At 44.7% G+C, this 15,123-nt stretch overlaps 3 protein-coding genes across 3 annotated transcripts; 2 read left to right on the top strand and 1 right to left on the bottom strand.

Moving 5' to 3' along the window:
- The first annotated feature begins 71 nt into the window (after window positions 1-71).
- cfap73 (cilia and flagella associated protein 73) lies at window positions 72-2,382 on the top strand. The gene is made up of 7 exons (XM_053618124.1): window positions 72-203; window positions 688-793; window positions 904-1,008; window positions 1,259-1,459; window positions 1,551-1,772; window positions 1,984-2,142; window positions 2,244-2,382. The coding sequence occupies exons 1-7, from the start codon at window positions 148-150 to the stop codon at window positions 2,334-2,336; spliced, it is 942 nt and encodes a 313-aa protein (XP_053474099.1). The 5' UTR covers window positions 72-147; the 3' UTR covers window positions 2,337-2,382.
- Window positions 2,383-2,419: 37 nt separating this feature from the next.
- On the bottom strand, window positions 2,420-6,098 carry iqcd (IQ motif containing D). Its single transcript, XM_053618118.1, has 5 exons — window positions 5,862-6,098; window positions 4,197-4,839; window positions 3,840-4,073; window positions 3,202-3,273; window positions 2,420-2,934 (listed from the first exon to the last, which is right to left on the bottom strand). Exons 2-5 carry the CDS (start codon window positions 4,749-4,751, stop codon window positions 2,650-2,652), a joined length of 1,146 nt encoding a protein of 381 aa, XP_053474093.1. The 5' UTR covers window positions 4,752-4,839; window positions 5,862-6,098; the 3' UTR covers window positions 2,420-2,649.
- A 164-nt stretch (window positions 6,099-6,262) lies between these two features.
- On the top strand, window positions 6,263-15,113 carry tpcn1 (two pore segment channel 1; the record flags this gene model as incomplete). The annotated part of the gene is made up of 11 exons (XM_053617579.1): window positions 6,263-6,789; window positions 11,163-11,287; window positions 11,389-11,565; window positions 12,638-12,751; window positions 12,916-13,046; window positions 13,268-13,391; window positions 13,477-13,535; window positions 13,635-13,734; window positions 14,419-14,535; window positions 14,783-14,907; window positions 15,062-15,113. Coding segments are annotated over exons 1-11 (1,194 nt in total), but the record flags the coding sequence as incomplete, so codon positions are not given.
- Between the last annotated feature and the right edge of the window lie 10 nt (window positions 15,114-15,123).

Below are 15,123 nucleotides of genomic sequence, written 5' to 3'. Positions count from 1 at the left end.
GGGCGACAGAGTCACTTCCGAGTTCTGGTTTGCACAGTTTCTGTGGCAACGACAACAAAAAAAAAGAAGAAGAAGAAGGGGAAAAAAGTGTGTGTATAAAAGTCGAGGTGATTTTGTGCAGCAGGATTGTAAAGAGTGAGAGAGAAGATGAGTGTGGAGTTGGAGGAGTGCATCAGGACAGTTTTTGAGGAACACCTCTCAGAGTAAGAAGACGAGTTTCATCAGTAATGTGTGTGTTTGAAAACTTCGTAGCTTTAAAACTTTACAGAGAGAAACTCAAACTTCAGCTCGAGTCCAGAGACGCAGAATGAAGTGGGAAGGAAGTTTCCTGGACGCAGTTTGATCAGAATTACTCTTTTCTCTCTCTTCAAAAATAAATAAATAAATAAATAAATAAAAACCCATGAAAGTTTATATCAGAGTTAAAGTAATGATCCTCATATTACTATACTCTTAGTGATCATACTGCAAAAACAAAACATCAGTCATGATTAGATACAAAAATAATAATAATTTACATTCTCTAATTTCTCTTTACCGCATGTTTAAATGTCTTATTCTGTTTACCTTATTATTATTATTATTATTATTGTTGTTGTTGTTGTTGTTAAAAAGTCTCTATTTTCACTGATGATTAATTAAATGTGTGCATGTGTGTGTGTGGTTGTGTGTGTGTGCGCGCTACAGGAGTGTTCGCGTGCAGGAAGAGGACGTGTGTTCAGGAGTCACACGTCTGCTGGACAAGCGCAGGCAGATTAAACACGTGGACGATGTGTTGAGGAGACAGAGACAGGTAACACACTCACAGATACTTACACTGTTACACACTCAGTCATCAGTTCATTTATACACCTGGTGTGTGTGTGTGTGTGTGTGTGTGTGTGTGTGTGTGTGTGTGTGAAGGAGTTTGAGGTAAAGCGGGAGAGTCTCAGACAGAGAAAAGAGGAATTGAAGAAAAAAGAAGAAAATCTCAAAGACTCTTTACTCAAATTTGACAAATTTCTCAAAGTAAGTGTCTGCGTGTCTTTCTGTCCCTCTGTCTGTCTATCTTTCCATCTGTCTATCTGTCTGTATGTATGTCTATCTGTCCCTCTGTATATTATCTGTCCCTCTGTCTGTCTGTCCCTCTGTATGTCTGTCTTTCCCTCTGTCTTCTATCTGTTGGCCTGTAATAACAGTATGACTACTACTGATTTGGAATTTCTCTCTCTCTCTCTCTCTCTGTGTCTCTCTCTCTCTCTCTCTCTCTCTCTCTCAGGAGAACGATGCTAAGCGAGCAAGAGGTGTGAAGAAGGCGGAGTCTGAGCGAGCCGTGCTGAGAGAGCGAGAGCGAGAGCTGGAGCGGTTACACGCACACATCGCCGCCCTGCTGGCGAAAAAGGAGAAACTGCAGGAGCGAGTCGAGCGCTTCAGAGTCTACTGTGAGTTCTTACACAACGTACTGAAGACGGCCACGGAGGTGAGTCACATGACTGAGAGTCACATGACCGCCTGCCCCCTGGGGTAGAAACACCATGACGAGTCAGGACCGTGGAGTTTCTGTTTTCCAGTTCGAGGACGTCGGGCAGCTTGTGGCTCGCTTCGAGACGCTGATGTCGACGCGAGAGCACCTGCTGAGACGGCAGAGCGAGGTGGAGAGACAGAGGGAGAGTGACAGCGTAGAGTTGAGACGCTACGTCAGCGAACAAAACTCCATCTTACTGCAGCACAACAACACGCTGTCACAACTGCAGACCGAGCTGGACAACGTCCTGACTCACACACTCGCACAGGTACGCTCACGGTCTGCTCACAACGTACACGGAGCGAGATCCGCCACCAAACCTCGTGGGCGGAGCCTGGATCGTTCAAACAGCCGTCAGTGATGAACGGACGCTGCTGGGGCAGACGTCACAATGTGGTGCTTGGACCCCGTTGATTACTGACATATTTATTATAATAACGATAACAGTGTAATAAGATTTATTTATTTATTTGTTACAGGAGTCGTCGTGGAATCACATCCAAGCAGCGGCGGTGAAAGAGACGCATCTGTTGAGTCAGATAAAGGTGGTGACCCTTAACCTTTATCACATGACCGGTGGCATCATGGGCGGAGACGAGGGCGTGAATGTGGACGACACTGTGGGACAGCTGGACCGGGTGAGGGTGTAACACACACACACACACACACACACGCACACACACACACGCACACACATTATCTCCAGCATCAGATTTCACATTCATTATTGTTTTTGTAGATTCGGCTGTATATCGAGGATCGGACTGAGATCCTCTCACATCTCAGATCAGACAGAAGCAGCAGATCCTCCAGGCTGACTGATGGAGAGTAAAAGTCCACACACACACACACACACACACGGTGTTGTACGACACACACTGTGACTCTCTGTCTGACAAATAAACACTATAAATGTATTGTGCAGAAGTTCAGTCGTAGTTGTTTATTTCACGGCGAGACATACTTTTTATCCGTTTCTATTTACGTGTAATATTCTGGAACGTCCGTTCGCTTACGCTGTTGTTCTTTTTTGTCTCTTGAAGTTCATTAAACAAACAAACAAACAAACAAAACAAAACGCAGCTTGTGATGTGACTCGAAGAAACCCTTCCGACCAATCAGATTCCAGCGCGTCATCCTGTTCTTCACTTCCCCTTCTTCCCTTTGTGCTGCTTCTTGCCCTTGCTGCTCTTGGCTTTCTTCTTCATGGCCTGGCGGACTCTCCACCCTCTCCATAACGCCTGGATGACCACGGCGGCTCGGCTCTTCACCTGCCTCTCCCTTTCCTCCTCCTCCTTTCGCTCGCGCTCTCTCCGTCTCTCCTCCACGATCTGCGTGTACTCGAGCTCCAACACGGCGAAGTGTTCCTGCAGCTCGCGCAGCTCCGCCTGCTCCTCCGCGTACGTCTGCGTCAGACGCTCCAGCTTCGCCTGCACACGTCACAAAACAAACACGGAACACACCCAGGTCGGAATCTTCGTTAGACGCTCGTCACCTCCACACGTCAACCGAAGCGTGTGTAAATGAATCCCGAATTACAAAATGATGAGAGATTTAGAAATCAGATCTTTTTGTTGTTTGTTCATTTGGTCGCACAATTTATTTAATAAACATTTTATACAACACAAGGACAGAGCCGGAGAACTTCTAGTGTATGTGGAGTGGGGTCTATAAACCGGATCCGTCGTCACCCTGACCTGTTTCTCTTCCATTTCCACATCGTACTTCTGAATCCAGTTTTCAATCTCAGTCTCCAGCTTGTTGTTCTTCTGCAGCGGGGAATAATAATAATAATAATAATAATAATGATAATAATAATAATAAAACCCAGCAGGCGACGGCGCTCTATTCACTGCAGCGCCGCTGAATTCTGGATTCTGATTGGTCGGAAGGTACTGATTAATTTTCTGTCACGGCAGCGTCAAAGTACAGGTTCGTATTAATGCGCTCGTTCTCATACCTCATCGTTTCTATAGTAACGGCCCGTTCACAGGGACGTGCTCTGCTAATAATGAACCGAGAAAAGTAAAGAAGGAGTCTCCAGTGTCAGCGCTTCGTAACAGACACAGCAGGAGCTAACTTTGCCAGAATTGTATTACTTTGTTCTGAAAACATGACACGAGTGTTATTTGATGTTAAATAAAAAATGTTTTTATTCAGATTTGTTCTTTTTTTTATTTTATTAAAAAGAAGTTACATTAAAAAAAAAACGAGTTCATTTTTATTTCTTATTTTTTAGCACTAAATCATAATAACATGATACATCTGCGATAAAACATCATATTCTGTGATTTAGACGTCTGAGACACACACACACACACACACACACACACACCTTTCTCAGCATGGCCTCTCTCTCCCTGTGCTGCGTGATGAGGCGATTGAACTGAGCTTGCAGCTGATTGGCTTCTTCCTGGAGTTGGGGGCGTTTCAGCTCCGAGTTCTTCAGATCTGACTGGTGCTGCTGCTCCGCCTTCTTCTGCACCTGCTGCACAAACTCCTCCCACGCTCTCTCCATCTGATGGAGGGAATCTTGCATATGCCGGATCTCTCCATCCTTCGTAGTGATCTGAGAAAGAGTCAGAGACAGAGGGAGAGACGGAAAGAGAAAGAAAGACCGATAGATAAATTGACAGACACGGAGGGAGGGACAGAGAGAGAGAGAGAGAGAGGGTTTGATGCTGTTCCTCACCACTGTGTCTCGGTGTTCTGTCGCCACTCTCATTTCCTGCTCTAGCGTGCGAAGTAACTCTACGTTACGTTGTTGTCTCTCTTTCACTTCCTGGCCGTGTCTCCTGCGTTCCTGCTCCTCTTGGGGCGTGGTCATCAGCCGCTCCATTAGCATATCTCTGAACCCCTGTAGCCCTGCCCCAAGTTCCTGCACAACTTTCTGGTCCTCCTCGATGATTGGCCCCGCCCCTCTGATGGCTGCCTTCGCAGGCTCCACTTCTTCGTGAGGCCTCACGTGGCGCAGGAAGTTCCTCAATGAGTCCTGCACGGCTCGTACCATCGACTCGTCGTTCCCGGTGTCCGTGTCCTGCAGCGAGCGAAACTCCTCGGACAGTCGCAGGTGTTCTCCGAGCGATTCGACCGCCGTGTTTCCGAGCTCCTGGAAGACGCTCTCAGGACGCACGAGTTCACGCGGCAGAAGCGACACCACGTCTATCTTGTGCACGCACTCGTCCAGCACGTTGATGATGCGCTGAGCTTCAAGAGACATGAGCTTCTTCTTGCTCGTGGCAGCCATTTTATTTGGCGTGAACTTGTTTACTGCTGCAAGTTTGACCAACAGGAGGCGCTGCTGAAACTTCTGAGGCTATGAACGGAGATTAGTTCTGAGGATGAAGGCGATTAAACATTAAACCGTATCACTTTATTCAGTACGTTATAAATATTATGAAAAATATGATCAGTACAGCTGACGCAGGCCCATGGACGGCTTTAAAATCACTCGTGTATGTAGTGTATGTAAAATTTGTACAAAAGCAGCTTGAAAAGATCTTAAATGGAACTCTGTGAAAATTGTGATTCAAATTTTGGGTTTTAATTTACTATTTTATATTTTACATGGACAAGAATACTGTTTGACATTAAATACACATGTTTTCAAATGTACTCTTGCTGTATCTTTTTTTGTCTTGAGATAATCTGTAGTATGTTATATTTATATAACATATATATATATATATATATATATATATATATATATATATATACACACACACACATACAGGTGCATCTCCAAAAATTCTTTATTCAAATACTTTGCGAAAGTGGATTTTTGATTTCCGTGAGCTGTAAGCCGTAATCATCGAGATTAAAACAAACAAACAAAAAGGCTTGAAATATTTCGCTTTATGTGTAATGAGCCAAGAATATATGAAAGTTCCACTTTTTGAATTAAATTATGGGGAAAAAAATGAACTTTTCCACAATATTCTCATTTTTTTAAGATGCACCCGTGTATATGGTAGGTAAACTGACACATTGGTTAACATATTGCATATTTGTAAAGTGTGAGGGAAATTCACTTTTACTGTGTAATAGTTTTGTTCTTGTTCTGTTCATGTTCATTAGAAGATAATGCCTAAGAAGACCATGTGATGTCACTGAGATCAGTACAGAATGTTTATCTGCTTACAGACACAAACATGTTCTGTTCAAGGTTCGTCTAAACATCTTCTAAGATCCTAAAACAAAGCCTGTTCGAACTGCCTCAAACTGCTTCTTATCGGTATACAGAATTATGTCATGCTCTGCGTTTCATATATATAGTAGTGGTTCAGCACAAGCACTTCAGAGCGCTGTCATTATTCTCTCCTGCTTTATTCTTTCTGTAATAAACCTTTTTTTTTACCTTCAGAGGACGAGTCTGCAAGTGTTGTCTAATTTCAAGAGTTTATAAAGTTGCCTGCGATGTGAAAAGAAATGAAAGTCGGTTTTGTTTACGTTGCCATGACACTGTTGCCATGGCGCTGGTTGACGTTTAAATTCCTAATCTTTAAACGAAGCAACTTTATACAGTTATACCATCAATACAACCGCGATATAATTCTTTTACGTATTATTTATGTATTTATTTTGGTTGAGTTTATCACAGTGGGTAATTTTTCTTTTGTGCGTCACTTATGTTATGAAATGGTTTCTCGTAACACGTCATGCATGCGATACATAGGAGGTTTGCGACACTGTCGTAAAATCAAGGGCGTAAAGTTACTTCAGCGCCACTTTTGGCTGAATCCAATATGGCGCCGTGTTTCCTGTTCTAGTGCACTACTCAGGGCGTTCTGTAACAACGCGCGCGCACTATGTAGTGGCACTCTGTGTAAGAAGCGCGCGCTTTAGGACACAGCCGCAGTGTCGCCGCTATTCAAGTTTAGCTAGGAACATGTCGGAATAGTGTTAGTTTCGTTATTGGGTTTCGTGTCGTCTGAGCATGAAGTGGAGAGTATAAAGAGCAGTAAAAGTGCGGGCTGTGTAGTGTGTGAGCTGTGTGTCGGACACGGTTCAGTCGGTGTTAACCTCTGACAGGAAGTTCATCGAGGTTTAGGAGGTGTAACTTTGAGACAGAATCAATAACATGCTCAGACTTGATGCAGGGGTTTATGTGTTGTTGTTTACAGGGTGTGTGAGCAGAGGTGAGCAGAGGTGAGTCTGTAGCTGTGGCCTGGTTAATTTACAGATAGAGCAGGGGTTTAGGACAGAAAGCTGCAGGATGTCTGACGGGGATGATGATGTTCCTCTGATTTTAACCTGGGACGAAACAGCTGATCTGCTGGAGGAGAGTGAGTGTCTCCTCTAATGCTTATATTAAACACACACACACACACACACACACCTTAACCAGCTTTTACATTCATTATATCACAATTTCAGCTTCAAGAGAGGGCGAGTGTGTGTGTGAGAGAGAGAGAGAGAGAGAGAGAGAGTGTGTGTGTGTGTGTGTGTGTGTGTGTGTGTGTGTGTGTGAGAGAGAGAGAGAGAGATCATGTTGGAGATATTTCTATTTTATTGCTCATCGCTCTCAAGAAAACAGGTTTTGGATGACTCATCCTGTACTAGGCTTGTGTTTGTCCAGTTAAATGCTCTCTGGAAGGTATCTGCCCTGCCCCTGGGGGCGTGTCTGGCTGTAAACCTGGATCTTCGGTGTGTGTGTGTGTGTGTGTGTGTGTGTGTGTGTGTGTCTTCCTGCACACTGTTCCCTCATCTAACCATCTGACGGAGAAAAAAAAGGATTTGTGACACTCCGAAAACTCCTTGTTGTTCACTATGTAGGGGTACAGCTAGGGACTAAATTCTATATTTTTCTTGTGTGTATTTGAGAGCGAATCCTCTGGCCTTGTCAGTTTCTGATTTTGGCTGTTTGCATGAGAATGAACCACCAGTCAAATCATATCCGCTGCTATGGTGCACTTTCTATCATTGGATGGGATAGGAGGGTGCCAATACTTCTGGACAGGGTTGGAGGGGGTGTCATAGTTTGAAAAGGGAAAAAAAACACCTGTCTTAAAGCTAGTTTGCTAGCTAGATATTCAGTTATTTAGCCTACTTGCTAGTTAGCCAGGCAGTGTGTAGTGTAGTTAGGCGGTATATATTTCCTAGATATAAGGGAAAAATAGGACGCTGTCACTTTAAGAAAAATAAAAATTGGCGTGGACTTTTAAACTTCTCCTGAACACGTCATTTTAAACTATTAAAATAATCAATGTTAAAATACGAAATGTTTAGTATGTTTTTAATACCCAGGGAACGACTGAAATAGGTGTAGGAACACTTCTGAACAGAATATACGAATATACATGAGTATGCAAATGAGGACACGCCCCCGCATCCTTTTGCTGTCTGAAATAGCGAGATATTATTAAATATTAGCCTAGTTAGCCGGTTCACGAACTGCTGGTGCAGCAGCTTGCATTAGTTACAAGATTCCAGTAACAGAGTCTGGATTTTACGTCATCGTTTTGTCACGGATTTATTTAGTAGCAGGGTTACCGTGACAACCACAAATTCATCCATAACTGCATGGTGTTAGTTATGTTTTCCGGTTAAAAGACAGTTCGTCCTTTACAATTAGAATTTTAGACGCGATTGGTCGGAAGCGGCGTGTATTCGGGACATCGTTCACGGGGCTTATGCGTAGCTCCGCCCATAAACCACTTAAAACAGATTGAGAAGGTTTGTTTTAAAAATGGAAAAATGCGATTTTTATTTATTTGTTTTTATTTATTTTTAAACAAACAGACCGTAACAAATTTGCTCGGATCTAGACATAAATTAAATAAGAATCGGCATCCAAAGAACAGTTTAACTTTTAACGTTTAACTATGTCACACTGTAAACAAAAACAAACAAACAAACAAAAAAATGGGGACGCCATCCCTTTAAGGGAAAAGTTTCCTGACTTTGATGGTCATGTGACCGAGTGTCAACCGCAGCAGTCTGGTCTTTGTACATGCGTGCAAACACAGAACTGACATGCTGTGTCAGCGCAGTGTTTGATGCCTCACACACACACACACACACACACACACACACACACACACTGTCTCTCTCTGCACTGGGACCTCCTTGTGCTTATGGAACCCTCGCTGCTGTCTCTTTTGTCAGTGCTGACTCACTTCTTTATATTTTTACACACACACACACACACATGATGTGATCTCTCTGTACTGCATCTTTTTTATAAAAATTTTTTCTCAATGATCACCTGATCAGCTCCACTGTCCGGTGTTTGTGTCACGTTGAAGTCTCCTCTGCGTGTGTGTGTGTGTGTGTGTGTTTGCAGTTGGACAGGTAGGACTTTGGATGCCGCTTCCTTTTCTCAAACTTTTTGTTCCTCAGACAGTGTGAGAGAGAGGCTCGTCACTCGATGGACAGCGTTTTCATTTCTCTCCATCACATATTTCAGGAAGGCGTCGCTGATCAGTTGTTCGATATTTTGTGGTCTTCAGCGTTCACGCATCATCTCGCTCCTGAGGAGCTGGAGAGCGACTGAAAGGAGAAAAGAAACGGATTTGTTTTCAGGTAAAAGCGCTGTCCAGATCAAGGTGGAGTAATGAAACTGGACTTTCAGAGCTTTGGGTGGGATTGAGTGAAACTCCGAGTCCGGCTCTCGGAGGAAACGGAGCAGGAAAAGAGGAAGTGACCCGAGAAGCTTTCTCCTGTTTTTTTTACACTGTTATATTTAGTCATTCGGCACTTGTCAGCACTCGCCGACTCCGAAAGCGGCGTGGGATCCGACCTCACTACGTTCCGCTCACTAGAACCGAACTTCAGCCGAGAGACGACTTTACCAAAACGACGGCAGCTCCAGGACCAGGACGAGGTTTGCTGTTACCGGTATGTTCAGGTTTTTAACAGGGAAGACCGAGTATCTCTTCCTGTCATTTCTCCTAGAGGATTGCAGAATCCCTTCCTAAGGAGCCGTAGGTGGATGTGGACAGTGCGCTGATGTTTTCTGATTTGACGTGTGGCACTGTCGGCTGTGTTCAGTGATGGAGTCAACTCTTCATGTTTCTGAATGAATGTAAAGGAATTCCAAATACGTGGAGTTTCCCCCTTCACTCTTGGACCTACCCCGTCTCTCATCAGTCAGCTGCTCACACGCTGATGTTCTGTCATTTTAACCGACTACCAGTGATGTCTGTTTATGGTCATTGCCACGGAAACCGGCAGCACCCATGGCAGAAGTGGTCAGCCGGCAGCCGATTGGCCAGCGCGCTTCCTCTTTCGCTCGGCCGTGTGGTACGTGGTAACGGAAGGAGACCAGCTGTGCTGCATTTATGTGGCGATGTTAAACTGCTGCGTCAGCGTGGATTTATTCTGCTTTATTGTTTGATTTATTATTACGACTATCTCGTCGTAATGGGTAAGCTAACTGGGTACCTGATTACCATAATTAGGTAGCTAACTCTCTAACTAACTCGAGCTACCGAGTTACTGAGTGCACACACTGTCAGTGAGGTAAGAACACAGGAACTACTTCTGGATCTGTTCAACTTCAGTTAAATCGTAAGTCAGAGTGTAATGTCGATCCCGGCGACAGAACGGTGATGGTGTCGGGGTACATGGGGACAGTGTTGGTGATGGTGTTGGTGATGGTGTCGGGGTACACGGGGACGGTGTTGGTGTTTGGGTGAGTCGGAGTACACGGGACGGTGTTGGTATTGGTGTCGGGGTACATGGGGACAGTGTTGGTAATGGTGTTGGTGATGGTGTCGGGGTACACGGGGACGGTGTTGGTGTTTGGGTGAGTCGGAGTACACGGGACGGTGTTGGTATTGGTGTCGGGGTACATGGGGACAGTGTTGGTGATGGTGTTGGTGATGGTGTCGGGGTACACGGGGACGGTGTTGGTGTTTGGGTGAGTCGGAGTACACGGGACGGTGTTGGTATTGGTGTCGGGGTACATGGGGACAGTGTTGGTAATGGTGTTGGTGATGGTGTCGGGGTACATGGGGACAGTGTTGGTAATGGTGTTGGGGTACACGGGGGCGGTGTTGGTGTTTGAGCGAGTCGGGGTACATGGGGACGGTGTTGGTGATGGTGTCGGGGTACATGGGGACAGTGTTGGTAATGGTGTTGGGGTACACAAGGACGGTGTTGGTGTTTGAGCGAGTCAGGGTACACGGGGACGGTGTTGGTGTTTGGGTGAGTCGGAGTACATGGGGACAGTGTTGGTGATGGTGTCGGGGCACACGGGGACGGTGTCGGTGATGGTGTCGGGGTACACAGGGACAGTGTTGGTGATGGTGTTGGGGTACACGGGGACGGTGTTGGTGATGGTGTCGGGGTACACGGGGATGGTGTTGGTGTTTGAGCGAGTCAGGGTACACGGGGACGGTGTTGGTGTTTGGGTCGGAGTACACGGGGACGGTGTTGGTGATGGTGTCGGGGTACACGGGGACGGTGTTGGTGATGGTGTCGGGGTACACGGGGACGGTGTTTGTTGTTTGAGCGAGTCGGGGTACATGGGGACAGTTGGGGAGGTTGCAGGGATGTATGGATCAGGGACCAGGGCAGATGTTCATCCTCACTCATTTCTCCACTATAGTAGCTGTAGTAGCTTTTGTATTCATCAGAAGCAGCAGCGTCTGTGTGTGTGTGTGTGTGTGTGTGTTCAGCTTTTACTCAGCGATGCTGTGTGTTCTTGTTCCAGACGGCGTCGGGACCTACGATGCTCTGAACAGCATGAGCAACCCCGCAGCCCCGGACTCCACTTGCCCGAATTCCTTGCGGCAGAGTTGGGAGGTGAACTATCAGGAAGCAGCTATATATCTACAGGTAACCTAAGCATACACAGACACACACACACACACACATATATTCATAACTAAGAACTCACCTGTGTTGCAGCGTTAATCAACGTGTGTGTGTGTTGTCAGGAAGGGGAGAATAATGATAAGTTTTACACGCACCCCCGGAACCCCCGCGCTCTCAGTGCCTACCTGTTCGTCCACAATCACCTGTTCTACCTGATGGAGCTCGTGACCGGAACGCTGCTCATGCTGCTCTCGCTGTCCGAGGCTCCGGCTGTTCCCCCGCTCCGACTCCACGTCTATGTATGTGTGTGTGTGTGTGTGTGTGTGTGTGTGTGTGTGTGTGTGTGTGTTTGAGTACTTAATCCCTTTAGTACTGACAGTATTAAGAGTGCATTTATTATTTTTTATATGTTTGATACTTTTACTTGGGACTCTTTGTAAAGGTACTAAAAGTACTCAGAAGTTTAGTTTAGAAGTACGTGCTGAAAGTACTTTTATGCTCTGTAGTACTTCTTCAGCATATTAAAGCACTTATAGTACTTTTACATGGTACTTAAAGATATTAAAATTCTTTATTACCCTGTAAAAGTACTTTTTAGAGGTCGAGGTGATGTTAGCATTTTTACTTGTTCATATGTAAGTACTTTTGGTACTTTTACAAAGCACAAGTAGGACTTTGTTTGTTTGTTTGTTTATTTGTTTTTCATAGGACATGTAACGGTAAAACCAGCTACTAAACAACTTTAAGCATTTTTTAACAGTACTTTTATGCCAAGCTACTTCTAGTACTTTTACATGTTACTCCACATGTAGGTACTTTTAGTACTTAAAAGTATTTCTGTAGGACAGTTGATTACTTCTAGAATTTTTTACAGGGTACTAAACAGCTTTAAGATTCTTAAGTGCTCTTGGATAGTACTTTACTGCCAAGGTACTTCTAGTACTTTTACAAGGTACTACATGCAGCAATTTTTCAGCATGCTAAATCACTTATAGTACAGCTGGTCCCATTAGAGATTAATACTGGTTCTACTTCTAAAGTACTCTAAATGCATTCCTAAAATTGTATTAGTACTTTTTACAGGATTCTTAAGTACCGTTCATGCCATTGCGGGCTGTTAAGGTACTTCTAGTGCTTTTACAGGGTCCTAAATTCCTTTCGATACTAGTATTTTTTTAATGAACTTTTAGTACTTTTAAACGGGTAACCTAATAGGGTACTTAAATCATTTCCTAAATTACATTTGCAAGGCTTTTTAAGGAGTACTTCAAGTATGCTCACAGCGTGTCGAAGTACTTTTAGTACTTTTACAGGGTATGTCACTACTTCCTGTACTGTTTTAGTAATACAGTATTTGATTATTTCCGGCAGGTTCACGCCACTCTGGAGCTCTTGGCGTTGGTGATGGTGGCCTTCGAGCTGTGTATGAAGCTCCGGTGGCTCGGCTTTCACGCCTTCATACGACACAAGAGAACCGTGGTGAAGGTGCGTAGCAAAAACGTGCCGTAAACGTGCACGTTTTGACGTTCACCTCACGCGAATCCGAGCGACTCTATGATGAGTATTCGTTAAAATGTGTTGTGTTTGGTTGATGGCTTCAGAAACAGTAGTGTGTGTGTGTGTGTGTGTGTGTGTGTGTTGCGTGTCAGACGAGCGTGTTGCTGATCCAGTTCGTCGAGGCGATCGTCGTGTTAGTTCGAAAGACGAGTCACCTGCGCGTGACCCGAGCTCTCAGACCCATCTTCCTCGTCGACTGTCGTTACTGCGGTGCCGTGCGCAGGTAAACCAATCACAGCGCAGGAATCGTGAATAATTATGACATCATCACCGTAGCCGAGTTGTTATTACGCCTCTGATATCATGTGCAATGTCTGTGCATGTGTGTAAACGCCTATATTACATCATATAATTATACTGATATGATGTAAACACGCAAGATATTAGCTGTTCGTAATTATTGGCACCCTGTTTGTTTTTTGTTTTTTTGCGTGTGTGTTTTAGGAACCTGCGTCAGATTTTCCAGTCGCTCCCTCCGTTCATCGACATCCTCCTCCTCCTGCTCTTCTTCATGGTCATCTTCGCCATCCTCGGCTTCTGTCTGTTCTCCACCAACCCAGCCGACCATGTGGGTTTAACGCACACACACACACACACACACACACACACACACAGTCAGATGGAGTGACTCTTTCTTTGTCTTCTCTCTGCAGTATTTTAACACACTGGAGAACAGTATCGTGAGTTTGTTCGTTTTGCTCACCACTGCGAAGTAAGTGTCTGTGTGTGTGTGTGTGTGGTGTTTTTAATCCTTTTAAAACATCGCTTGTGTGTTTTTTAATAAACTCTGAACGCACGTCTCCCCCGTCAGTTTCCCGGACGTGATGATGCCGGCGTACTCACGGAACCGCTGGTCCTGCATTTTCTTCATCGTTTACCTCTCCATCGAGCTCTACTTCATCATGAACCTCGTCAGTTCACTTCCAGTCATGTATCTACCTCCTTACCTCGTCTAGTCGTCTGTCCTTAATTAGCTCGTTAGTTGATCAGGTGTGTGCAGTGCAGGAGCGTTTTAAAGGCGTCTTACACGGACGCACGGGTCGCGTTCGAGCCGTGTTTCGAGTCGCCGCTAGCGTTGTAATGGAGAGTTCGGTAATAAGCGATGCGCATCATTAAAATGTGTAAGAATATTTTCAGATTAAGAATTTCTCAGTCCATTTTGTTCGTTTGATTGTCTGTCGGTTTAAAACGAACCCTTAGACACGACGTTTAAAACGTAATAGTAACTAATACGTTACGTCAAGTGTGTGTGAAACTTTCATCTAGGGCCGGTTCATTAATCAATCAATAAGATTTAATGAATAAAGCGCTGATTACTACATCGTATCTGCTTCAGTACCGAACGTTACGTTAATGTAATGTTTTAGGAAAGTAAGAGGGATGTTGACGGTTATGTTAAGACCGCACTACAGGACTAAATGGAATGTTTTGGTCATTTAAAAAAAAAAGAAAGAAAACAAAAAGCTGAGCGTAGTTTAATGTAGTGGTGCTCTCCTCAGTCCAGCTGTTGGTAGGTATTGTAATTGTTTGTTGGAATACTTGAGAGTAGCATGTTATTCCGTGGAGAGTAAACGGTGATGTTGACCTTCCCTCAGCTCCTGGCCGTGGTGTTCGACACGTTTAACGGCGTGGAGAAAGTCAAGTTCAAATCTCTTCTCTTACACAAACGCTCGGCCATCGAGCACGCCTTCCAGCTGCTGGTGAGCCGCCAGGTAAACATGCACGCACGCGCACACACATGCGCGCGCGCACACACACACACACACACACACACACACACACTCTCTCTCTCTCTTTATTTGTTTATATTTTTATTCCTTTAAAATTCATCCATTTAATATTCCTGATATTCATGACTACATACTGTTTAATGTGTAGTGAAAGTAAAATGTTGTGATTTTGTGTGTGTGTGTGTGTGTGTGTGTGTGTGTGTGTGTGTGTGTGTGTGTGTGTGTGTAGAGACCTGATGGAATCTCTCTGAGGCAGTTTGATGGACTGTTGCGTTTTTATCGGCCGAGAATGAGGGCGCGTGATCGCTTCCTCACATTTAAAGCTCTCAACCAGTCAGGAACACCCATACTCAGGTACACACACACACACACACACAAAGAGATGTATGTATGTGTGTGTGTGTGTGTGTGTGAGAGAGAAAGAGAGAGACACATACTGCTGTCTAATCTGCGTGTGTGTGTGTGTGTGTGTGTGGTGTATATAAACAGTGTGTTATGTGTATTACAGACTGGAGGACTTCTATAATGTGTACGAGGTGATGGGTCTGAAGTGGAAGGTCGGTGTAAAAC

This window comes from Ictalurus furcatus, chromosome 28 (assembly GCF_023375685.1).
Source record: "Ictalurus furcatus strain D&B chromosome 28, Billie_1.0, whole genome shotgun sequence".
Lineage (NCBI taxonomy): Eukaryota > Metazoa > Chordata > Actinopteri > Siluriformes > Ictaluridae > Ictalurus > Ictalurus furcatus.
The sequence above is the reverse complement of the archived record's forward strand: the minus strand, read 5'-3'. Positions and strand labels throughout refer to the sequence as shown.